At 57.3% G+C, this 25,089-nt stretch overlaps 1 protein-coding gene and 1 long non-coding RNA gene across 2 annotated transcripts in view; one reads left to right on the forward strand and one right to left on the reverse strand.

Annotated features, from left to right (window-relative positions):
- Positions 1–6,098: 6,098 nt before the first annotated feature.
- LOC138920169 (uncharacterized) lies at positions 6,099–8,021 on the reverse strand. Its single transcript, XR_011430898.1, has 4 exons — positions 7,886–8,021; positions 7,524–7,606; positions 6,402–6,464; positions 6,099–6,235 (listed from the first exon to the last, which is right to left on the reverse strand). It is a non-coding gene; the product is annotated as an uncharacterized lncRNA (long non-coding RNA).
- A 1,539-nt stretch (positions 8,022–9,560) lies between these two features.
- The window catches only part of CDH4 (cadherin 4), a 597,550-nt gene continuing 582,021 nt past the window's right edge, over positions 9,561–25,089 (forward strand). Inside the window, exons 1-2 of the mRNA XM_023626852.2 lie at positions 9,561–9,903; positions 12,049–12,160. Of these exons, the coding sequence (XP_023482620.1) occupies positions 9,847–9,903; positions 12,049–12,160 (169 nt within the window). The 5' untranslated portion in view covers positions 9,561–9,846. The remainder of the gene's footprint in view (positions 9,904–12,048; positions 12,161–25,089) is intronic.

Raw genomic sequence — 25,089 nt, forward strand, 5'->3', positions numbered from 1 at the left:
GAGCAGAACAGCACATTCCATGTGTGAAAGGGGCGTGGAAAGGGCTGGCACGCTGAGCGGGGCCTCCTGGGGAGGGCAACGTCCTTGCAGCTGCGTGAGAGAAGCAAACCTCACTAGGGACGTGGCTGGGGTTTCCAGGGTCTAACTTCTGTGTTTACAGCTAAATCAACTAGATTTTGAGCAAATCAGTTGCCTTGGAAAGTGTGTTCCCTGTGGGCACTGGGACAAACAGGCACCTCCTCCCATCCCACAGCACCAATGGCTGCCCAGGACAGCTGTGAGCTCAGCAGCATCCAGGGCACCATGGAGGCAAGAATGAGTTTCCCTCCTGTGACTTTAACATGGTAGCTGAGTGAGCAGGCTTGACAAGTAGTTGGGTCTGCGTCCACTCTGCCTCTGAAGCCGGGCAGTGTAACAGGTAGCTATCTGTTGCTGTATAACAAATCACCCCATCACTTAGTGTCTGAAACTCCGCCCCCCCTCTGATTGTATCTCTCAGTTTCGTGGGTTAGGAATTCGGACAGAATCCAGCTGGATGATGCTTCTGCTCCACGTGATGTCAGTGGAGGTCACCCCGTGGTACTCAGCTGGTGGTCAGGCTGGTCTGGAGGGGCCTGGACAGCTTCATTCACAAGGTGGGTGCTGTGGTCAGCACAGCTGGAAGGGGCCCTACATGTGGCCACTCCAGCATGGCAGCCTCAGGGGGGTTGGACATCGTATATGGCAGCTCGGGGTCCCAGAGACTGTGTTCCAAGAAGCCCTGTGGGAGCTGCAAGGCTTCTCATGACCTAGTCTTGGAGGACCCAAAACTCAGTTCTCTCACATTTGGCCAAGCAGGTTGTGAGGGCCAGCCCGGATTCAGGGGAGGGGATCCAGCTTCAGCTCTCAGGGGGAAGAATCTGCTGCCATCTTTAACCTCCCCCAGGGAGGGCCACTGCTTCTCCTATAAGTTTCGTCTCCTCCGAGCAAATGGAGATGACAACGGACCCCACCTCAGACAACGGGCGTGAGAGTAGACAGACCAGGCATCGAAAGCGCTCAGTCTCCAGTCCTGGAACAGGGTCCGTAGGGAAGGGGGCTCTTCTTTCCTTGGTTCAATCTGCACCAGAAGCTTCCTGACTGTGAGAGTCGGAGCGGCCCACCAGCGACACCAACCCTCTCCTAGCTGCGTTATCTCTCCGGCACTTTCACAATATTCCTCTGAACACTGAATTTCAAGTGCAGTAAATTGGCTCCTGGGTAGGGAAGGCCATGGCGGGAAGATCATTATCTCTTAAGAGCAATGAGTATTTGTTGAGAATGTGCCTTCCCCAGCAATAATTTATAAATGAAAGAGAGGACAATCATAATAGTCATTGAAATCCCAAAAAGAAGGAGACTATTTATAAATGCAGAGTGCTTCATCCTTGCCAGTTCCCGAATCCTAAGTATTTAAGTGGGAGAGAGTGAAGACAACTTTGTTAACTGGCATCTAAAAGTCTGTGCTGTGGAAGGTGTCAGGAGACAATGGGTGTCACCAGCAGGCTCCAGGGCAGTGTGGCTCACCCAGGGCAGGCAGGTTATTGTCATGGAGGTAGCAGCGATGGGATGGGGGTGTCATGAGCACACCACCTCCCAGCCTCACCCCCAAGCTCATGGCCAAAAGCCGGAGGTAGTAATGCAACCCATCTGATAAAGCTGGGAGCAGAGGCTGCGCAGTTGGGATCATAGGACCACATAAATCCAGACAGAAACCACTGGGACATCTGAGATTCATTTAGGGGGATGGTGGGAAAGGAGGACCTTCAGTCTTTGCTACTTAAAAACCCAGAGAGATTGGAAGCAAGTAAGATGTCCTTAACTGGGTGAATGGATAAATAAACTGTGGTCCATCCAGACAATGGAGTATTACTCAGTGATAAAAAGACACGGAGGAAACGTAAATGCATACTGTTCAGTGAAAGAAGGCAATCTGAAAAGTCTACACACTGTATGATTCCAACTGCATGACATTCTAGAAAAGGCAAAACTATACAGACAGTAAAAAGATCAGTGGTTGCCAGGGGCAGACGGCAGGGCAAAGGCCGAGGGATGAACGGGTGGAGCACAAGGGATTTCTAGGGCAGTGACTGTATGCAGTATGACCCTGTGATAGTGGATACGTTTGTCAAAACCCACAGAAGCTCACAACACAGAGGAACCGGAACATAAATTACGGACTTTCCTTAATAATAATGTATCAGCATTGATTGGTCGATTGTAACAATGTAGCACACTAACCGCTGCGTCAGTAACAGGGCAGCTGCAGGTTGGGCAGGAGGATCGGAAGCAATGGGTATCTGGGAACTCTCCGCACTGTCTGCTCAATCGTTCCTCAAACTTAAAACGGCTCTAAAATATAAAGTCTAATTTTTTTTAAGTGGAATAACCCGCCCCCACCCCCACCCCCCAGGGACATCTATATTCACAGTAAACAGAGACTGCAGACTTCGGATGGGAGCTGACGGGCAGCCTGGCTGAGCAGGCGGCTCCAGCCTAGAACAACAGACACCCCACAGGCCCCTGGAATCCTGAATCCAGGTGTTCTGGGAAGAGAGCGGCACCTGTTTCCTAGTCCTGGAGCTGAAAGTGTGTGCATTTTCTCACCTGTAAATTGAGGCTGACACTGCAAGTCCCACTTTTCTAACAGGGAGGTTGTGAGGAGCACTTGAAACACCAGGTGTGAAAGTATAAGGCGTTGTTGCCACGCACGCCTCGCTGAGCTTCCCACTTCCTCGCCCAGGGTCTGTATTCTAACTCCCCTCTGGATGGTGTGGTCCACGGAGACAGGGGCCAGTCTCTTGTCCCCAGCGGCACCCCTGGACATCGTGTAGCACCTGTGCATCATCGGAGTCCTGAGGGGTCAATGAATTCAGAGGAGCCAGCCCCGACGGACACATGGGCCTGGACGGGGCGCAATTTCTCCCAGCCAAAGCCCTGCCGTCTCGTCCACCTGTGCACACCAGCCCAAGCTCGCTAAGGGAAGACACTGGTTGGTGGATCAAACAGGCCCTCCTCCTCTTTGGTTTAGAAGGCGGGCATCCGTGGTCCTGGGTCCTGAGACCGTAGAGTCCGTGGAAAACAACCGTGATCTAGGTTAGCTCTCCAGTTTCTGCTCTTCTTCTTCTTAGTTTGGGAATACTCCAGAAGAAGCCACTTTCTGCGTTATAGCTGTGGAGCTAAAATGCCTCCCTGGGGAGGACCCCTGGGCTATGAGCAGACTTCTGTGGTCTCCCTGTTCTGTTTCCAATGAGCTGCCTAACTCCCACTGGGCCGTTTCCCGTGTCTGAGCCTTAGTTTCCTCATCTGCGAAATGAGGTGGCAGCAAGTGGATGGGGTGATGCCTGAGAAAGGGCTCAGGAAATGACAGAGCTGCCCGGATGTCAGAGATGCTGCTCATTCTCACCCGGCCTGCCCGGCAACGCAGCCATCAGCTGCTGCACAGCACTCGGCCTTCTGCTGGCGCCCTGCACGGGACCCTGGGGGCCCCTCCTTCCTGCAGTTGTTGGGGCAGAGAAGGGTCTTGACCTACTGGTTTACTTTGCACCTCCCATCGCATCCTCTGATGCCCCAGCACCCGTCTCCACACCACCCAGCGCTCACCTCTGCTGTGTGCAGCCTGAGATCCAGTTCTGGTCCATTTCCTGTGGGAGGAATCTTGCTCTGAGGGATCGGCTCTAGGAATTTGGGCTGAGAGCTGGTCGCCTGCGGAGTAGGTGGGTGACCACATCTGCACGTCCCTCACTTCCTTCCATCAGAGCTCTTCCCCGTTTCACACATATTGCCCAGCGGCCTTGAGGCCCCTGCAGCCATCCCCAGAATCCCTCTGTCGTACCCCACCCAGACAGGTGAAATCAGTCACCTCTGGAGCCCCTGCCACCTTTCCTTCCATCAATCAAGTGTTCACTTTCCCAACCCATGGAAGCCCCTTTACTAGAAAAATATCAAAAATTAAGTCACACTAAGGCATTGAGATAGAAACACTCAGAAGGGGTTTAATGCCCAACCACCGGTGTGCATTTAAGTTCATCTGGGGAACGTCAAGAACAGAGTTGCTGGATGTGACCCTATGGGGCTGGTCTGAGGTCCAAGCACTCATGTTTTTAAAATGCTTGTCAGGTGACCCTGTTGCTCAACTGAAGTGTGAGGGCCCTGCCTTCTCCCAAAGAAGCGGCTCCCAGGGGGGTTGTGTCCTTGAGCAGGCGGCTTCGTCCGTCTGCCTCTGCAGCTTCTTCTCTGTGAAGCTTCAACCACAGACCCAGAAAGCAAAGTGGGGCCCCAGCTCGTGAAGGTGAACAGAGGGCTTGCTTCTTGAGGACAGGACACTTGTCTTGGCTGCACTTGAGCAGACTGGGGCTGGGCGGGGAACCCTGCCCCACCCCCAAGGAGTCCAGCCGGCAGGGGCTTGTGCTCTGGAGGTGACCAGCAGCAATCCCCCAAAATTCGATGATCAAACCGGGTTAAATGGAATTTGAAAGCATCCAACCAGTGAGCCTACAGGTGAAACCCGATTCCTCCGGGATGCCTGAGCGGCTGAGCCAAAGGGGCATCCCGGCTGCGCAGTCTCCAGGCCCAGGCGGATGCTTTAACTCAGAAAGTCCATTTCTACTTTTTCCCCATTTTCTTGGTCTCTCTCCTGTTTTATTGCCACTCAGTCTACTCATATTTCCAACATCTCCATTTTCTCCCTCCTCTAAATCTAATATTATCTAGTTGACTGTTTAATTGGTTCCTCTTCCCCGACATGCATTTTATCATCCTCCTTCCTCTCCCCCCTGATGTCTTCCTAACCCCTTGTTGTTGCCACATTCAGCTGAACCACCCTCCCCCCGGCCCTGGCTCTCATTCTGCCCCGGAGTTCACAGAAGAAAGAAGAAAAACCACCGGTATTCCTTCTTCCCAGGCGTGGGGCAGGAGTTCAGGCAGCGTGGCATCACGGACCCCTCCCCACTCCCCCAAGGTTAAGTCCCAGGAGACTGCACCTTCTCTCCCAGCTTTCCCAGTCATCCACTCAGACATTCATTTATTCAGATGTTTGCTGAGCCTGGGCCGGCACCATCCGGGAGCTGGGGAGAGGGCAGGGGGCCGGGCAGAGAGGCCCCTGCTGCACTGCAGACATCAGACAGACAGAACCAGAGGGATGTGATAGGTGTGAAAGGTCCTGGCTGAGGAGAGGTGGGCGAGCAGCCTTGCTGGGGGCCCTGCAGGGCATCTCTGAGCAGCAGTCGGCCTTGCCTAGACCTGGGGCAGAATGCTCCAGATAGCAAGGGCAGAGCGAGGGGGAGGGGGCGGAGGGGCCAGATGGCACAGGACCTGTGGGCCATGGAGAGAGCATCGAGGTTCCGAGAGGGTCCAGCCTGAGGGCTTGAAGCAGGGCATCACGTGATGTTCTCTGATGCAAGTTTCAGTGGTCCCCGTGGGGCCGGGTTTGCAGGGAGAGGAGTGAGGCTGCGCAGGGATCCAGGTGAGAGATCATGGGGCTCCGATGGGTAGCTGGAGGGGAGGGGATGGACTTGAGAGATGCTTTGGGGGGAGAACAACAAGAAAAAAGAAAGTAAAAGGAAAATAATCAATTCTCTGCTCCCATCCTGATGGCACCGGGATACGGGGCATCCCAGACATGGATGGGCAGAGCTCCATCCCACATTAGGAGGACCCAGGGAGCAGGGGTGTGGGCAGTGCTGTGCTCCTGGGAGTCAGGGGTCCTCGCCGTCCAGGGGATGAGGGGGTAACGGTGCACTGTGTGTGCTCCCTGACGTGCACTAGTCTGCCCACGTCAGCCGAGGTCACCCTGACCTCCTTTTCTCCTCTTGTCAAGCTGCTTCTAAAAACCAGCAAATGACAAGTCAGACACCACGCAAGGTCGTGAATGAGGCTCTGTTACTGGCATCCTGTGACACGTCTCCCCACTCCCACCACTGCAGCCCCGCTTCCTAAGGGCAGACAGGAAACACATGAGCAGGCACCAGCACAGAATGGAACCCCCGGCCCCTGAGAGGTCCCTCCCCACCGCTGCTGCCAGGACACGGCTTCCCTCACTAGCAGAGCCCAGGCCGTGGGTCACACCGCCGAGTGCCTGGCCACACACCAGCTCATGCCCCGGGCAGGCTGTTCCACATCTCCAGGTCCGTTTTCTGTCTGTGGAACGTGCAGACATCACCTCTTTTGTGTGTGAGGATTATGGGAGATGATGACTCGCAGACCTTCCACACAGCGCCTGGCACACACCAGATATCAATAGATGTTAAAGACAAAGCTGATGCTGGTGAAAACGAAGACAGTGGCACTAACGCCACTCTCCTCTTGCTCCCCAGGGTCCATCCGCTTTGTGGGTGAGCATCGCTGGACCTGAGCACAGAGCGACCTGTGCCAGCCTGTCTTACCTCTCTCCTGCTTTCTCCTGTGAGATTGCTCTTCTCTGTTCCACGCTGGGAGGTCTCCTTGAGCTGGAGGGCAGGAGGATTTCATCCATTTCTGCAGGACTTTGAATACCTTCATTTGCCCACAAAGATTCTGTTTGATTCTATGAACACACCTTTTGCTAACATCCCCCTGCTTTCTTTACAAAACAGCTTTTTGTCTAACACTGAAGTGTCGAAAATAATAATGATAAATGGAGAAAAACAGATTAAATCAGAGGAAGGCAAGGAAATGCAGCCCCAATACAATCATTCAATTTCCTATTAGAGAAGAACCCCTCCCCAGACTCCCCTCCACGGCCGGAGGAGAGAAAGCTATCAGGCTCAGGGAACATCTGTGGTCCAATTACAGTCAACAGTTTACAGGTGTCGAGAGCAAACAGCCACTCATAGGCTACCCTCCCAAATGCATTTTCTTAATCTCTCCTAGAAACAAAAGCACACTTTTCTCTAGGGCTCTTGATCCAGGGGCGGAGATCACAGCTCCTCCTCCCAGTGGGCATAGCCCCAGGATGCTGGGCAGAGCAGAGCTGGCTGGAGTCCCGCCTCAGGGCAGCTGTGTCCGTTTCACCATCATCCTCGTGCTGATTCCCAGGCTCGGCCCCTAGACGCCCAGACTCAGTAGATCCAGGGGCGGCCCAGGAAGTAGCATTTTTAGGAGGCTCCCGGGAGCTGCTTGTTGCCTGTGGGACAGGCCAGTGGTTCTCAAACGCTAGTGTGCGTGAACGTCACCCCAAGACATTGTTACAAGGCCAGGTCCCAGGCCCCATTCTCCAAGCTCCACGTCAGCAGGCCTCAGGCAGAAACCAGGACTCTGCATCGTTCAGGAGCCTCCCTAGGATTCTGAGGCAGATGCCCCGAGGACAGAGGTGGAGCGAAGGGGGAGTCGGTCAAGATGCAGGTGCCCGCACGTAAGGTAGGCGTGGGGTGTGCTCTGAGGCTCTGCATTTTTAACAAGCTCCTTAGGGGTGTCGATGCTGCTGGTCTGGGGACCACAGTCCGAGTGACAAGGCTGCAGACTATCCTTTGAAATCTACTGCCTTGTGTTTTAGATCACATTTTCCCCTCCTCTCAATGTATGCTCACCGCTCCATTCACAGCAAGTCTGATAAACCAATGCTCTCTGCTGGGCTCGCATCAGTCACTGCAGCGCTGCTGAAACCATCTTCCTGAAAACGGGAGTTCCTGTAAGACGCTGTGTGCTGCGTAAAGGGCTTCCTCCGTCAGACAAGTTTGGGGAATGCTACACAGGTGGGGGCGCAGGGCCTGGGCGGAATGCTGTGCCACAGCTCCCACCTGTGCCTGACCCTGCACACCACTCCCCCCCACTCCCTGTAGGGGCGTGAAAACTGAACCACCGACGGAGTGAGGATGATTCTGAGTTAGCCGACACAGAGCTCCCACGTCAGGGTCCGACTCAAGACTGGTTACTGCCGGGAGGTACATACCCTGTTGGAGGTCACAGCGCACTTCAGGGCTGTCCAGACATGGGACATTCAGTGGCAGGACACAGGGAGATGTGTCTCCTCCAGTGCCTGGGCCTCAGGACCCACCCGACACGATCTTGTTTTCACATGGGCATGCCCGCTTGCACTCCCGCCGTTTCACAGAGCACCTGGGATGCCCATCCTAAGAAATGATTCGCATCATGCTGGGGCCTTCTGAGGACAAAGGCAGGTCCCAGTGATGGGTGGATGGACATTTCAGGACAACAGTGAGCAGCCTTGGCTGGCCTGTGTGAGCCCTCTCGGGGCGAGGAAGTGCCTTGAGTAAGGGAAGCAGACGGGGTCCTTCAGAGGGTGAGCACATGGCCGAGGAATGGAGTTCCCCACCCTGTGGATTCCAGATGGGTTTGTACATGAAACCTCACCGGCTACGCAAGCCCCCTGTGGGCATCTGAACAGAATGACAAGCCTGGCACACTTGGCCAGGTAAATCGGTCTCCTGTTTCTCTCCCACCAGGTGGGGCCGGGCAGGCCGGTACAGGTGGCTATTCCACTGGCTGGTCACACAGTTAAAAGGTGAGAAACTGCAGATGGCCTCCTGCTCTTGGATATAGCACCTAACCTGCCTCTCTAGACTAATCTAAAATCTGAAGTCTAACGCATCGCGCTAACCAGCAGACTGCCCTGCTCAGGTGTGAGGTTCCCGGGGGACGAGTAGGGGTTGGTCGGCAGCACTTCTGCTCTCCTGCCCAGGTTGACTCTGACCTTGGAGCTAAAGCTTCACTCCATTTTGCTCCCCCTCCTTTGCAGCGTACCCTTAAACCAGAACTAACGTATTCTGGACAGAGAGCTCCTCCAAACCAAGACCAGGAAAACTTGAAATATCTGAGCAAATAAAACCATTTTTCTTCAAATCTCCAAGCCAAAAGGAAACATGCAGAAACATTTACTCACTTTCCAAGCTGTACGTGTTTTTCACCTGATGATCCCTTAAAGAAGGGTCCCCCAGCTCAGAAATCACCCAAGCGGAGCCCGTGGAGCCAGGCCTGCTGCGCTGACTTTCCTGACAGCTCCTCTGCCGGGAGTTTCCTCCTTTCCCTTCCTGGGGCCTCTACTTCTTTCTTGGCTTCTCAGGCCTAACAGTGTTCTGATGCACAAACAGGCATGAGTCCCGTCCAGACCCTGAAGGGTGCTCAGGAGCCAGGGCCCAGACTTGGAGCTTTCCGACGCGCTGGCGGGTCTGCACAGCCCGCCAGCTGAAACACAGCCTGTTCCTCTCGGATCCTGTCTCTAGGTCCAAATTCGGGCGCAAGGCCTGAGGGGGGCCCGGGTGGAGGGAGGTAGTGAGAAGACAAGGGAAACAACCGGCGGAAGAGGAGCGCCCACTCCCACCGTGGGCCAAGCAGGAATTGGGACTACGGCAGCAGGGGCTCCGCATCCAGAAGGGGTGCTCAGGGTTGGGGGGCGGGGACCCTCGTGCCTTCTCCAGTCTTCACAGTCCCCTCCTTTTCCCTGTGGACCGAGGGTCCGCCGCCCCTCCGGCAGACACCCGCTCTGGACGCCCTGCCCACGCCGGGCCCAGCGGGGCGGGGCGGCGCGGCGCGGCGCGGGGGGCGCGGCGCCTTTAAGGCCCGCGTCAGGCCGAGCGAGCGCAGGGCCGGGCGGCGGGCGGGGCGTCGGCGGGGCGGCCGCGCGGCTTCACCTGCAGTTCCGAGCGCGCGGAACAGAGGCGCGGGCGGCTGCGAGGCCGGGGACGCACCGGCCCGGGGGAGCGCGCGCCGGCCGACTTGGCCTCGCTCCCGGAGCCCGGCGGCGATCGCGGCGGCGCAGCCGGGCTGGAGGCGCGGGCCCGCTCGAGCGGCAGCGGCGGCGGCGGCGGCGGCGGCGATCGGAGCGGCGGGATCGGAGGCGGCGATCCGGGCGCCGGGCACCGGGCGGGAGCCGGGCGCGGCGTGGCGGGGAAGATGACCGCGGGCTCGGGCGTGCTTCTCGTCCTGCTCTGGCTCTCCGGCGCGCTCCGGGTAAGTTGCCGCCTCCTGCCCCTGCCGCTCGGAAGCCCCGGGCAGCGCGGGGCCGCCTCCGGAGCCGGCGGGGCGCGCACTCGCCCGGCGGGGCTCTCCCGGGCTTCCCCGGCCCGCGCTGGGCGCCCTGCCACGCGCACCGCTGCATCCAGCCGGCTCCCGCGCTCCGCGAAGCCGCCTGCGGTCGGCTGGAGCGGGGAGCCGCCGGGGCAGCAGGGAACGGCGGTGCGGAGCCGGATGGGAGTGTGGGTGGGTGGGGGACCCAGGGAGCTCTGCCCGAAGCCGGACCCGCCGACCATCCCTCGGCCGCCCAGGTCCGCGGCCGCTGCCCGGAGCTCGGCTCGCCCGCGCCCGGGCAGGCTGCCCGCTGGCGGAGCCGGCGCGCCCTCCATCGCCCGGGAGCCGCGCGTCTCCGGAGTTGGCAAGCCCAGCCCCGGCGAGAGCTGCAGGCGAAGGGAGCCTGGCGGCAGCGGACCGGGCATCAGGGTGCTCGGAGTACCGGGTCTGGCAGCCCCTGCCCGGCGGCTGGGGGCTCCCGGCGCGGCGCCGCCTCTGTCCTGTGGGTGCCGGCAGTCGGGTGGGCGGCCGATGTGGACCGCGGGGCATCCTCGCTACGGACTCTCCGCGGCGCGGGCTGGATCCCGTGTCCGGCGGGGCCCCGGCTGCTCGGAACGGGGCCGGGGAGCCGGGCGCCGAGCGGGCGCAGAGCGAGGTGCCCCGGGAGCGCGATCCAGGCGGCCGCCTTCTTCCTGCGGAACCCGGAGCGCAGTCGCCCGCCCTGCTCTGCGCTGCTGGGTACAGGGCCGCGGGGGCAGCGTGCGGGCTGCGCCGGGTGGCGCCCCTGGGGGGAGGCGGCGAGGCCGCGGGAGTTGCAGGAACCCCCTCTCGTGGCCGATCGGCCTTGCTGCTCCTCCCGGGCCGCGCTGTTGTACCTCGGAAACAAACGAGTGCCCGCCGCCGAGACCTGCTCGGAGGCTGTGGCCGTCGGGGTGCGCTCCACACACACCACGGCGGGTGGAAACTTTCCTGGGCGCCGTGGTTTGCAGCTTCTCCCGAGCACTGACCCCGCGCCCCGCTCTGCTTCCTTGGATGCTTTCGGATGCGGGGCGCCCGCGTCCGGAGCCGGGAGGTCGGGCTCCGGCGGCCTCTAGAGCCCCGGGCGGGCGGCGGCGGCGGGCGGGCCTGGAGGCGGTGGCCGGCGGTGAGGAGGCGCGTTCCGCTCCGGCAGCCCCGGCAAAGGCGCCACTGTGGGGCGCGGGCTGCGCCCCTGCCCCGTGCTCGCCAGAGAGCGGGCATCGCTGCGCTCCTTCTCCCGTCGCGGGGCTGGCGTCCCCGTGGCACACACTGTCTGTCCTCCATTCCCCACGCCGAGCGCAGCGCGGCTGACCTGTGGCTGCTGCTCCCTGCAGCCTGGGAGGGGCCCACCGCCCACCGCCCACCCCCAGCCTCGCCCTGCTCCTCGTGCCGTGGGCTCTGGATCTCCCACTGGGCGGGAAAGCAGAGAGCGCTCCGAGGCCAGGACACCCACCCTTTCCGCTCAGTTAGGGAAGCTCTCTCGCCAGGATGGGCTGGAGAGGGGGGCTCCAAAGGTGGACAAATGTCCAGGGAATGAAATGGGGGGAGAGGATGAAGGGGTGAACCCGCCCCCCTCCTCGTCACCCTGCGTTCTTGCAGCCTTCCTCAGAGGCAGGCTCTCAGCCCGGTCTTGAAGAATCTCCTTTCTGGCCCTGCCCCCCTCCTCCCTCCCTGGTGGCCACAGGGAGGAGGCAGCCCGCCAGTCCACCGCTCCCAGCGCCCCCCATTGGGCCCTCAGGGTGAAAGGTCTCTACTGGAGTGATGACCTCCCCACCCGGCGGCTTCCTTGGCTAACTCCTTTCTCTCCCGCCTACTGCTCCTCAGGCGTTCCCCTCGTCAAGTGCCGCTGAGGCCCTGGCAAGCGCAGCCCTCCCCCCACAACACACGCCCCTATCCCCAGGCTAATGTTCATTAAGGCCACAGAAGCAGACACCACGTTACCCCTGCGTGGAGGCTGTGGTTTGTGGCATTCCTGTCATAGCCCCAGACCTTGCCACTCAGGCCCCTGATAAACGTGGGTGGGGTTGAATTTCCACAGACTATGCCTATTCTCTCTTCTTTCCTTCTCAGGCCCATAATGGGGATCTTACAGCCAGGGAGACCTGCAAGGCTGGATTCTCTGAAGAAGATTACACGGCATTAATCTCCCAAAACATTCTGGAAGGAGAGAAGCTCCTCAAAGGTAAGGTGGGGTGGAGGGCGGAAATGGATCGCAGCGACGCTCAGCATTGGGGAACATGTCGGTGGAAGAGGCAAGGCTGAGCTCTTTGAACCAGGCTCTTTGCAAAATGGTGGTTGTGAGGTCACTGAGGTGCAGACTGGTCAACCTAAAGGGCATTTGGCGTCACAGGCGGATGATGCAGAGTCCCTGTCGTTTTTGAGGGAGGTGAATCATTTCCTGGGCAAGAAATTGGAGTTCGGATGTAAAGTCACCCAAATAATGAGCAGAGAGAGACTTTCTTACTAAGTATTTTTATGTATGAAATTCTGGATTCTTAAATTATCCCTGCTTTGAAATGCATGCTAAGGCAGACGATGTTGTTGGAAATGCAGTAAATAAGCCCACAGACGTTCTGTTCACAAATGCGGCATTCATTTTCATTACTGCCCCACTGACAACACGAAAACACACATACAGGAGGGAACGACCAATTAGCCTTATCGTAACTGCAGGATTATATCCACATTTGTGACGGGGAAGTCAGAGACGGCTTCAAAACTCAAATGACAATAGATCATTCTGCACATTGATCTGTTTTCCCTTTCAAGACAAACTAATTAAACTTTATATTTGCATGGGAGGGGAAATGAATCAGTTCTTCCTTCCCTGAGGTTTCAAAGTCAAACCACCAGCACCTTGCTGATGCCTTCGCTCCCGGCATCGCCGTCCCAGAGTGGCAGCTTGTAGCTCATTTCAAAGCAATGGGGGGAGCGAACTTTAGATAAACCGGCAAAGCTGGGTTTCAGCATTCACGACTAAATAATCCTCCGACTGCTGCCTTTCTCCCCAGTTTTGTGTTTCAGGGAATAGAGAATTTCCCCCCAAGAACTGACAGCACTTCCTTTGTGTGTGTGAACACAGAACGAGGTGGCTTTTCAGATCCTCTCCCTTGGAGACAGAGCTTCTTGGCTTTCCTTGTTTGTTTCTGATTATATGAATCAGGAGTTTTATTTTGCACTGCATCCAACCTTTCCTGCTTGCTTGTTGTTATCTGAGTGGATTGCGGAAGCAGGGCTGTGATCTTATTGACTCTTCCACGGATTACCAAAAGAGATGAACCAGAACCGAAACACATGTGCACGGCTGTGGTAGGAGCTTTCGAGAGACCCTGTAGATTGCGCTGTGTATGTCATTTAGAGGTAGGAAGGGTAGACCGTCTTTCAGGATCGGTTGGTTTACTGAGCATCCCTGTGTGCCTGCAGAGAAGGCCCGGAAGATTGCGTCACACTCACTGCCCTGTACTGTTGAGCATAACGGGAGCCACTTGGTGTGATACCGCTGTTTGCACGTCCTGAGTTCTGGCGTCCTGTCCTGATGCCTCCCTGGGTGTGGAGCTAAACTTGATGAGATCTTGGAGTATCAGTTTTATTCAGGAATTTAAGAAAAAAAAATGCCTCTCTTTTAGTAACGACAAATGCTGTCGACTACAGAAGAGAATGACAGATTCTCATACTCTTTGTGATAAATGTGAGATTTCACACAAGCGCCTCCTCTTGCTCCGGGTGGGCTGTGCGGGTCCAGGCTGAGCCGGCCTGGGTGGTGGGAAGCCCTGATGGCTGGCGGGATGTTGGCCTAGCCCGTGAGCCCAGGTGGTTTCGCGAGTGGAGGATGAAGAGCTCATCATCCGAGGTGAACCTGGTCCAGCTTGTGGGGTTTGTGGATGCGCGACTCGCATTCTGAGCACCTGCTCCTGCCCACGATGAGGCCCAGTGCCACCCTGGTTGAGGGGAGAGTGGCATTGTCTCCCAGGCATTGGGGACCTTGCCCCTCCCCTTCTCTGGGGTGGGCGAGGGTCCCATTGCTTCTTCCACACCTGTGTGTGCCCCCCTCTCCTTGTTCTCAGGAACAAAGAGACGTTTTATATCTTAGAAATAAGTTTACGCATAAGGAGGCGAAAGCTAATGCTGACATACACTCGAGCCAGGGCAGATAAAAATTTCTCTATTTATGTAGAAAACTTTGCGAACTACGAGACGACCTTCAAGACGCGTGCGCCACAAATAAATAAATAAAAGGGACAATATTTCTGTTATTCTGGTAGGAGTCAAGTTAAATGGATAATGACTACTTCTAATTGAGTTATTCCAACAGAGAGAGCTTAACCTTAATTTGACAAGCGAAGCTGCACAGTCACCGTTTTGTTAGAACTGTGCCATAAGCCATTAACGACTGGCTGGTGGCTCCTTCTCTTTGCCTGAGTCAGCTCCCCAGCAGCCCCCAACATCCCGATTCCAGAAGGAGCGATTTGTTACACAGTAATTAACTTGTTTATGATAAATGGATGGAAGAAATGTCGTGGCATTTTGCTGTATGTCTAAATGAAAAGCATTTGCATTCTAAAATTTTCATGCTAATTAGGCTTAAAATAGTTTTCCCCAATAGGGCAGCAACTACTATGGTGTCGTGAACCTTTCGAAGGGCGGAGCTGCTGAGCTTGGCTCTCGCGTTTGTTCAGCTGGTTTGCGGGGCCCTGGCTCCCCGCTGTCTGGTTCCCGCCTGAGCTGCTTCTGGCGAGCGCGTGGATGGAGCTGCGTTTGCGCTGTCCTTTTGTTTCCAGGAGAATTCGCTGATGGTTTTGATGACGGGCTCATGGCATACCTAAAGTACATGGTTCGCCGTTTTTGTTAGGCGGAAGTCGAACCTTCTCTAAGCCGTGCGTTGTTAGTGCGGGGCAGTTGCTGAGCTGGTGTCTTTTTCTCTGCTTTGTTAATAATTCAGGCCAGCCTGGCCCGAGGCTGCGCGGAGGTGGTGACCTGCATTGCTCTTCCGTGGCGGGCAGAGTTCTAGAAAAACCCAGACTAGCTTCTCTGGGAAAACCCCGCGAAGATGGGAGAGGGATGGGTGCGTGGTGGGCCGGGGCTCAGGGGAGGTACCTCCCCTAGCTCCTGGAGACGACGGCGACAGGTGAGTAGCCGTGTGGTCTGGTGGACACAGGAGGGAGTGGGGTCTTGACGTCACCTGAGAAGGTGGGCAAACCGTGAGCTCCAGTGGTGGGGAAAGAGGAGCTCTCTTCCTGATGACTTCACGTGGTGCGGCTTCCTCAGAGAAGCCCTCGCCTCCCAGCCCTCGATTAGTGAGGACCAGCCTGTGCGCCCTCAGCCACACTCTGCGTCCACCTTGGAGGACTGATAGCATCTGGTCAGTCCTCTCTCACTTAAAACTCCAAGGTTCCTGAGGGCAGCAGCTGTCACTCTGGTTACCATTCAGATCGTCTCAGAATGGTCTTGGCCAACAGGATAAAATCCAATTAAGAGAATCTTAAATAAATGGGGGTTAATTTTGCTCCCGTAACAGTGAAGAGATAGGTGGTCAAGGGCTGGAGTGGCAGATCAGTGGCACATCACATGCCTGATCTTCTTTATTCTTACCGTTCTACCATCTTTAGCTTGTCATTGTCTTGCCTCATTTTTGCAAACTGGCTGCCGTGGCTCCAGGCGTTGCATTTGAGTGAAGAGCAGGAAGAAGGAGGGAGTAGTAGCACCATCTGCCTTTCTTTGCTATCAGGAGAGCAAACACTTTCTCAGAACCTCTCCAGAAGTGCTCACTGTTTAGAACTAGGTCATGTGCTCTCCCAGCCATAAGGGGTAGGGAGGCTGGGAAGCAAAGAATTGGACCCGACATCTGGTAGGTGAGCAGTTGGCTACTTGGAGCAGAATCTTGGTTCTGTCTCAGGAAGGAGGAGGGAGGAGATGGTGCCAGGTTGCGGCAGCAGCCTCCACCCCTAGGGCTCCCCAGCCGGGCCGAGTCTCCCACAGTGGCTGTTGAATGAATGACTTGTCTGCACCCTGGGCCATGGCCAGGGCTGGGCAGAGGGGCTCAGAGGCAGGTGCCTGGGACCCGCATCGGAGGACCTGCCCCAGTGGACCCGCGTGGCCCGAGGCCCCAGTGCCTGTCCTTACAAGTGGTTTAAAAACACCCGCTCTGCCCGCAGTGTGGCCGGACCTGCATGTGTGGCGGTGACTCTGGCTGCGGCGAGAGGCTGGGCAGGTCCCCCACCCCAGCGCCCTGCCTGCCTTGCGGCCTGGCGGGCGGGCGTCAGTGCTGCCGAGGAAATAACGAATGGGTCCGAAGGTGCTGACACCGGGACGTTGCTGGGTCCTGGTCACTCGCAGGGCGGGCACCACAAGTGACGCTAACGAGAGACTAGCCGCGGCTGCAGGCTGCCTGCCTGATGCCTCTCCTCTCTGCTTCCTTACAACACACCCTCTACTGTGCCGACCACCCGGCTCCCACTGAGCCCTGTGAAGAGACTACACCTCCTGTTGACTCTCTTACACCAAGGTGGCAGGGTAGCTCCTTGCTGGTCAGTGAGATCTAATTAGGTTGTTCTACTAGATGAGGCTTCTGGGAAAGCTGTTTTTTTTCCTGATGAAGAGACACAGACTCAGTGGCCATTCCTCCTGCCTTTTGCCCTTACCTTTTCCTTTTTCATGGAGTACAGATGTGATTGTTGGGGCCCAGCAGCTATCTTGTGACTATGAGGATGGTGGAGCAGGAAATGGGTCCCAGGTGGCAACCTTGAACAACTACAACTCTGGACATATTGTCCCTGGAGAGGTGAGAAAAACAAGGTTAAAATACCACAGTTGAGCTTCTTGTGGCATGCAGCCAAATGCAGTCACTGACGTTAGGAAAGCAAGAGCTGTGCATTCTAGCAAGTGCCTATCTTTCCCTCTGGAAGCTCAGAGCACATTGCATCCTCTGCCCTGAGCCTCCCCGCCCTTTGGGCCTTGGGCCTTGGCCTCTCCCTCTGCTCCTTGGTGAATTAGTATCTGTGTCCAGCACGCTGGATGGCAGAGAGCATGTCATGGGCACTTGGTAAATGTTTGTTGAGTAGATGAAACAAAGTCACCACTTGAAACTCTCTCTGAGGCTGGGTTATGAATGAATCACTCCCTGTATTAAGCAGGGCTGTCTGATGCGCCCATCAGAGAATGTGAAATCCACTGGATCTCTTAGCCCCCTCTTCCAGGAAGCCAGGAGATGATGCCTTGGGACTTTGTCCACAGTATCGACTGGCTTCCGGGAGCCTTGGTCCTGCCTGACGTGGAGACGCGTGACGGGTAAGCAGGCCCAGCCCTGGCAGGCGGCTCTGGCGGCTCCAGGCCTGGATGTTCCTACTTCTTCCAGCCCTGGGCCCCCTCTGCCTCAGTCGGCGTGGCCTCGGGTCCCTGGGAAGGAGCCTCCACGGCCCGTGCTGGAGGCCGCGACGCCCCCGGCGGTCCTGGGAGGCCATGCCTTTGCAGCGGCCAGCGTTGCTCTGGGTTTCCCAGCGCCTCTCCCGCTATAATTTTGCTTGGCCACAGAGCTATGAGGTTTAGGAAGGGGAGTGTGTGCTTAGAAAGTGGCCACTCAGATGAGAAGTGAGGCTGACACCATGAGGGAGCATGAAGAGCCAGCTTCCCGTGTTGCCCCAGGCCAGAGCCCACGCATGCAGATGGAGGCCCTGAGAGCCACAATCAGAAACAAAACGAGGCAAAGACTGTGCCCCTTGCAGTCAGCCATCAGGCGCCCCATGTGCCCATCACAACCCCCGTGTGCCCATTATGTGCCCCTGTGCCCATCAGGCACCCTGTGTGGCCATCACGTGCCCCGTGTGCCCATCAGGTGCCCTGTGTGCCCATCATGCACCCCATGTGCCCATTAGGTGCCCCGTGTGCCCATCAGGCGCCCCGTGTACCCATCATGTGCCCTGTGTTCCCATCTCACGCTTTGTTTGGCCATCACACTCCCCATGTGCCCATCACATACCCCGTGTGCCCATCAGGTGCCCCTGTGCCCATCACGTGCCCTGTGTGCCCATCAGGTGCCCCTGTGCCCATCAGGCGCCCTATGTGGCCATCACGTGCCCTGTGTGCCCATCACGTGCCCCCTGTGCCCATCAGGTGCCCCGTGTGCCCATCATGGGCCCCGTGTGCCCATCATGTGCCCCTGTGCCCATCAGGCACCCTATGTGGCCATCACGTGCCCTGTGTGCCCATCACGTGCCCCGTGTGCCCATCACGTGCCCCTGTGCCCATCAGGTGCCCCGTGTGCCCATCACGTGCCCTGTGTGCCCATCAGGTGCCCCCTGTGCCCATCAAGTGACCATCAGGTGCCCCGTGTGCCTGTCAGACACCCCGTGTGCCACTGCTTCCATCACTCCCCCTGCAGCCCCGAGAGGGAGGTGCTAGGGTGTGGCCACTCCACACCGCGTCCCCAAGGTGATGGATCAGGGGCTTCCTGGGCATCTTTTACCCTCTGCCCCCTCCATAATCACCTGTCATTAAATGAAAATTCTCGCTGGAGAAGAAGCTGCACACACAGACGTGAGGTTGACGGACTCATTGACGCTGTGGCTTAAAGATTAAGATTTTTGCGTTTCTGAAATATGGATCTTCCTGGAGTCATGGGATGAGGGGATGCGAGACTGTGTGTGGCTGTGATATTATGATAACGTCGAGTCTGGCCAGATTCTGTGCCGGCTTCTGCGTCCGCTGTCGCCTGTCGTCCTCAAGAACACCCTTCCGGGGAGATGAAGCTGTTCCTGTCGTGTGGGTCGGAAACTGATGGCCGGGAGGTTGGGAGGCTGGCCTAAATGCGTGCCCTTCCCTGTGTCTCCCGTCTTTGTCCAGACCTGCACGTTCAGCGCGTTCGCACCTCCCATGTGATGTGAACGAAGATGGCTTTAGAGCCTGAGCTTTTATGCAGCCCGGAGGGTAGCCCAGGTGTTCCGGGGGCACCGTGATAAAATTAGCAATTATCAGCAGTCAGACGTGCTAATTGTTTCTCATCTCGGACACTGGCAACAAGCTAGAAGCCCGGTGCGTCTCGGTGCTTGATCGCCACCCCCGACGTGTGAGGGCTCCCCGGAAGTGGGTCCAGACTCTGCGGACACGGTGGTCTGCAGAACGGGCCCTGGACTGGAAGAGCCAGAGTCTGTGATGCTCAGGGAGTTTTCCCTTCTAGGCCTGTAGCAGACAGCCCCGGAGCAGTGTCCTTACCGGCTTTCAGCCTCTGCCGGCGTCGGGGAGACGGCCAAGAGAGACCCCGGCAAGGCATCCAGCTGGCTCTGGAATCCTGGGACACATTTGGGCTGTGCTGGGTGTCGGCACAGAACCACGGTCCCGAGCCGCTCCCACTGTGGCTGGGAGCTCTGGGGACGTTGACGAGGCCTGTGATGGCGGATCGTGAGAGCAGCCGGGGACGCTGGTCTGGGGGAGCCACCCGCCCGGCTCTCCTGCACCAGCTCGGGGTTGGGGGCACCCAGTAACGGCCTCCTCTGCCTGGGTCAGGGGTCCTGGGTGTTTGCAGGGGCCTCCGACTCTAGGTTTCTGGTCCTCTCGCTCGCTCGCTCTATCTTTTCTCGGAGGCACAGTGAAGAAGATGCCAGAACTAATCAGGAGCTGAGAGCCAGCGAGCCAGCAGGCACTCGTCCTTTCAGAGAACGTAGCTGTTATTCTGACTTTTTAAAGAAGCAGTCTTTCCTCCGGCGAATCCTGCCGTAAGAAACCCCGTGAGCTGGGTGAGCTCCTTTCTGTCAAGCGTGCTAAAGTTCTCCCGCGTGTGTCCTTGTAAAACCTCGTGGCCCTTCGCTCCTTCTTTCAAGCTTCGTCCTCAGAGCAGACTATGGTGTGTTGTAAACTGGGCTGAGAAGATTGTTTTTTGTCGAAAGGCTCAGAATGGTGGCGACTTTTTGCCCGAGCTCTAGGCTGCCCTCTCCTGGTGGCCTCCAGTATTGTGCCACGCTGCCCGGCTTCTTAAACCAGAGAGCAAAACAAAACCACAAAAGATGACATGGTTATCTTTGACCCGGGTGTGCCGCCGAAGGCCGCTTCCCTCCCGGCCTCCATCAGGGGCAGCTGGTGTCTTTCGAGGACTCTCCACATGCCAACATGTCCTCCCATTTGATGCCTTTGGGACACCTGCGGGCCCAGGGCAGTGGATGGCCGGGCCCCGTCGCCTGGGTGTGTGTTGAGGTCACTATGATTCACGTGACTTTCCGTCGTGCACTCTGTGCCTTTTCCAGGGCGGAATTTGCTAAGATTATGGATTGCATTCATTTCTTAGTGTGGCACAAATGACCACAAATTTATCGGCTTGAAAGACACAGATTTATCATCTTTCAGTTCTGGAGGTCAGAAGTCCAACACGGGTTCCCCTGGGCTGGAGTCCAGGTGTAGACAGGGCTGGTCCTTCTGGGGGCTCCAGGAGGGGTCCATTTCTTGCCTTTACAGCTTCTAGAGGCCTCACCACTTTCCTTGGCGGGCGGGCCCTCCTCCATCTCCACAGCCAGCACATCGCGTCCCTCCCTGCCTTCCTCCGTGGTCCCGTCTCCTCCTCTCGCTCCCTCTCCTGCCACCCCTTTGACTCATAAGGACCCTGTGATGACACTGGGCCTCCTGGGTCAGCCAGGATCGTCTCCAGTCTCAAGGTCCTCACCTTGCCCATAGCTGCGGAGGCCCTTTGGCCACATCAGGTGACATACTCCCAGGTTTGGGGATTAAGACGTGGATGTCCTTGGGGCTTCCGCGTGCCGTGTGATGAGGGAGCACGCCTTGTGGGCGTGCACGCTGGTTTCTGGCTACCACGTGCTGAGGGTTTGCTGGGTCCCGGGCACTGTGCTCTGTTCTTCAGTCTGTTCCTCTGGACCCTCAGCGGTTTGTGTGGGCACCCCCACTTCACCGTGGAGGAAACTGAGGCCCACACTGATTGAGTAACCCACTGGGAGTCACAGGTTAGGAGGGCCCGTCTGATCCCAGGCTCCAGCCCTCGGCAGCTCCCGCCTCCTTCCAGGAGCTCCCGCCTGCTGTGCCCTGTGTCTGAAATTAGGCCGCTGACGGGCAGCTTCCTCGTGGGCCTGAGACGGAGAGCTGCCACCTTGGAGGCTCCGGAGGGTGGACTGTGGCTGCAGAGCGTGCGGCCGCCTCCCATCCAGCTGCTCGCAACGTCTCCTTGTTTGGCTTCCCGGCGTTTTCTTGCTGATGGCGTGTGGGGATCTAGGAAGGATTAAAGTAAGCCGCCAGCAGCAGATAAATATCCACAGGGCGGGAGAGTGCCGCCCCTGCCTTGCCAACAGGAGGACGGTCCTGGTGGAGGGTGGAGGGGACCGGCTTAGGCGAGAGGCCCCTCGGAAGCACAGGTCCTGAGAGAGGCATCCTCGGCCTGGTGTGGGTGCGTTTTCCACTTGAAATACAGTTTAATTAGGTTCCAGCCCTGGGGTCAGGGGACCCCATCTCTGTGTGGGAAGGACTTTGCTCTGTGTCTCTGAGCAAGACGGAGGAGGACGGCTCGCCCTGCAGGTCTTCCCTCAGGAGTGTGCGCCTGTGTGTGTGCGTCTGACTTGGAGAAATGTCGGAGTTTCTTTTTGTGTTGGTTTGTCCTGCCACGATGTCAGTTTGAACACTGGCTGGCAACGTTGATCTGCCTGGAAGGCCGAGAGGGACCCTGGGTGTATGGCTTTGTGAAGCGTGCGGTCCTAGCACCTGCTTCCAGTGGGGCCAAGGGCGGATGCAGGCTGAGACTCACGCGGGCGGGGAGTGCGCCTGGCTGGGAGCAGGGCGCTGTGGGAGACTGCCTGAATCGGGGGCGCCCTCCCCTCTCGGGGCCTTGGTTACCAGAGTCCAAAGCAGAGAGGCAGGGTGTCCAGTTGTGGTCCAGGAACCGTCTGCCTGGGGGATGCTGTTAAACCCAGCAGACCCCTGGGTCCCCTCCCAGACCTACTGTAGTGGGTTGGATGGTGGCCCCAAAACATACATCTACCTGGAGCCTGGGAGTATGACCTTGTTTGGAGAGAGGGTCTTTGCAGGTATGGTTAAATTAAGGATCTTGAAATGAGATTGTCCTGGATTATCTGGGTGGGCCCTAAATCCGATGACAAGTGTCCTTTTAAGAGACAAAGAGGAGAGACACAGACACAGAGGAGACGCCATGTGGATATGGAGGCAGAGACTAGAGGGATGTGGCCACAGCCCAGGAACTCCTGGCGCTGCCAGAGGCTGGGAGAGGCAGGAAGGCTCCTCCCCTGGAGCCCTCAGGGAGCTCGGCCCTGCCCACACCTCCATTTCACAGTGTGGCCTCTAGAAACTCAAGAGAATAATTTTTTTTTTAAGGTATGCTTTTTGGTGAGGAAGATTGGCCCTGAGCTCACGTCTGTTGCCAACTTTCCTCTTTTTTTCCCCTCCCCAAAGCTCCAGTACACAGTTGTATATCCTAGTTATAAGTCTTATATGTGGGACGCCACCCCACAGCATGGCCTGATGAGCAGTGTAGGTCCACACATGGGATCTGAATCCCGGGCCGCTGAAGCGGAGCACACGAGCTTAACCACTTGGCCACGGGGCCGGCCCCTGCATTTTTGTTAGTTTAAGCCACCAAGTTAGTGGCCGTTTATTAGAGTGGCCTCAGGAAACTCACATACCCACTGCTTCAGAGATCCTGGGAGTGCGGCCTGGGCAGCTGGTTAACCCCTCTCCCAGGGAAGCTGATGCTCCCTAAAGCCGCAGGGCCTCAGGTGTCGAAGGTCTTTAGCTCAGAAGGGTCGGCATCCCTCATGAGAAACGGTGTCATCCGTGGGTGCCTGCCGGGTGGTGACCACATCTTGGAGTGCAGCTCAGGTGGGCGGTTGGAAGGATGCTGTGTGTTTCCGTCTGGCCAGAACTGCAAACGAGGCACTTCAGTGTAGCAATATAGTATTTTATGTTGTAAAGCGTGACACAGAACAATCTCATTGGAATTAAAATGTATACAGAACATTTGTTCTCCCATTATCTTCCCCTGTCAAATGGGATCTTAACCAGCATTATGGCTCAGATAATATCACATAGATACATTGTAAATATTTTGTTCATCTACAGATCTGCGTCTGTCCGGGTCCGCATTGTTTGGCAGCGGCTGCTGGAGAGGGAGAGGCACACTCCCCCTGCCGCCGAGACGTGGAGGCGCTCCTGGGAGCAGGCAGTCTCTGCCAGGGAAGCATTTGCAGAACTTGTGTCTCCCCTCCCCAAAACTGCTTTCCTGTGCGGATGCAGAAATGCATTCTTCTGGCTCTGAGCACGTGATTCCCGTGTCTCGGACAGCCGTGTATTCCTGCCTGATGCGTAGCTCCGTGAAAGCAGAGGGTCGCATGCGCGCTCAGGAAAGCGGCTGCCGAGCCTCGTTTCCACGCCCCATCCCTGTCACTTCTCGACAGCTGTGATGCGGGTAGCCTCATGCACACTGGGGGACAGTCGCACACTGCCCTGCCTGCTGGGTCTCTGGTTGACGGGGAGCCCTGGGTGCCCCACAGGGAGCGAGCTGCCGTCGTGTCTCCCAGCCCGGCCACCCTGTCTCTCTCTCTGGCTTGGGATGGGCAGCCCCAAGGGCCAGTGTCCGGGATGGGAGTGGGCCTGTTCTTTCGAGAGATTGACCAGGGCAGCTGGATGCCTGGGTGTCCCAGGCCCCGTCCCCTGCTCCAGCTGGGCACTGGGGCAGCAATTCCATTCCCCGCTTGTGCCCCGGAGTGGCCAGAGCAGAGTGGGGAGGGCCCTCTCGTTGGAAGGCGCCAAGTAAGCTGCTCTGTGGCTTTGTCCTGATGTTCCCTGGTGGGTACTCCATGAGGATTTGAAGGGGAAAGACACCTTTTTCCTTTCTTCCCTTCTTTCTTCAGTGAGATTTTTACAGAGGGCCCTGACTGCCTCCTTGGCGGGGACACCCGTGGGCATTCGGTTTGTGAGCTCTGTAGATAGGATGAGCTGCATCCTGCAGACACCTTTGGCAGCACCAGAATCCTACAGGGAGCCCCATGCCTGTCCCGGCCCCCTCTGGGGCACGGGTCAGACGGTGGTTCTGTTGTTCCAGCCCACTGATCGAGTCCCCCTTGTGCCAGACCCCCCAGTAGGTGCCTCACCTGTGCCGACCGGATTATCTGCACAACCACCCTATGAGGCGGTGCATTATTAACCCCCTTTATGAAGCAGGGTCGCTGGTGCACAATGACTTGGGGTGAATCCTGCAGCTGATTCTGGAGGAGCTGGGATTTAAGCGGGGCACCTGCTGCCTGAGGCCAGCCCTCCATCCCCTCTGTCACCTCAGACCTGGGTTCCCCCAGTGGAAATCGGGCACCCCGAGGTCCAGGGTCTCATCAGCCTCTGGGTTCTGGTCCCAATGCCCCCCGTCACCAGCTGTGTGACACTAAGCGTGTGCTGAGACCAGTGAGCGTGATCTTCTCTGGCACCTTCCACAGGAGGAGATCACCATTCTCATTGCACAGGCCAGTGTCAAGCATCCAGCAAGATGATCGACGTGAGGTGCGTGGAGCAGGGCCTGGCCAGCTCGTGCTGTGGTCCCTGGTGCTATGTATTCATGCGAGTACGGCAGGCCCCACTCCCTCCTGTCCTTCCTCTCTCCTTGCCTGAGCTTGGGGAATCGAGGTGGCATCCCGGCCCAGCAGGACATGGTCTCTCAGAGAAAACGCCACATTCCTGATGCGTGACGGGACCCCAGGGCTGTGGGCTGTCCCTGGATGACCCTAGACTCTCATCTTCTGGGTCTGGTCCCTGAGCTGCAGTGAGCTGGCATCTGCGGCCGCCCATGTTCCGTTAGAGCAACCGCAGGTTCTGTGGTTCTGTTTGGGGACTTTTTGCTTCTTGGCCTTTACGTGCTTACGTGTGGGCAGAGGACTTTTGGCAAAAGGCATGTCTTTAAAATTGAATAAATAAATTATGGAGCAGCTTATTATGGAGCTCTGTGGGCTCCTGGGAGGCAGGGCGGCACATGAACATAAGTTATTTGCTGCCGTTATTCGTGAGTAGGGTCGGTTTGACTGGGTTACGCCGTATCCTGGTCAATGCTGGCGCCGTGATGAGCGAGGGGTGGGGAAGGCGAGTCTTCCAGCGGCTCCTGACCGTTCAGAGCCGGACGCTTTCATCCTA

The sequence above is a fragment of the Equus caballus genome, chromosome 22, assembly GCF_041296265.1.
Source record: "Equus caballus isolate H_3958 breed thoroughbred chromosome 22, TB-T2T, whole genome shotgun sequence".
NCBI classification, from domain to species: domain Eukaryota; kingdom Metazoa; phylum Chordata; class Mammalia; order Perissodactyla; family Equidae; genus Equus; species Equus caballus.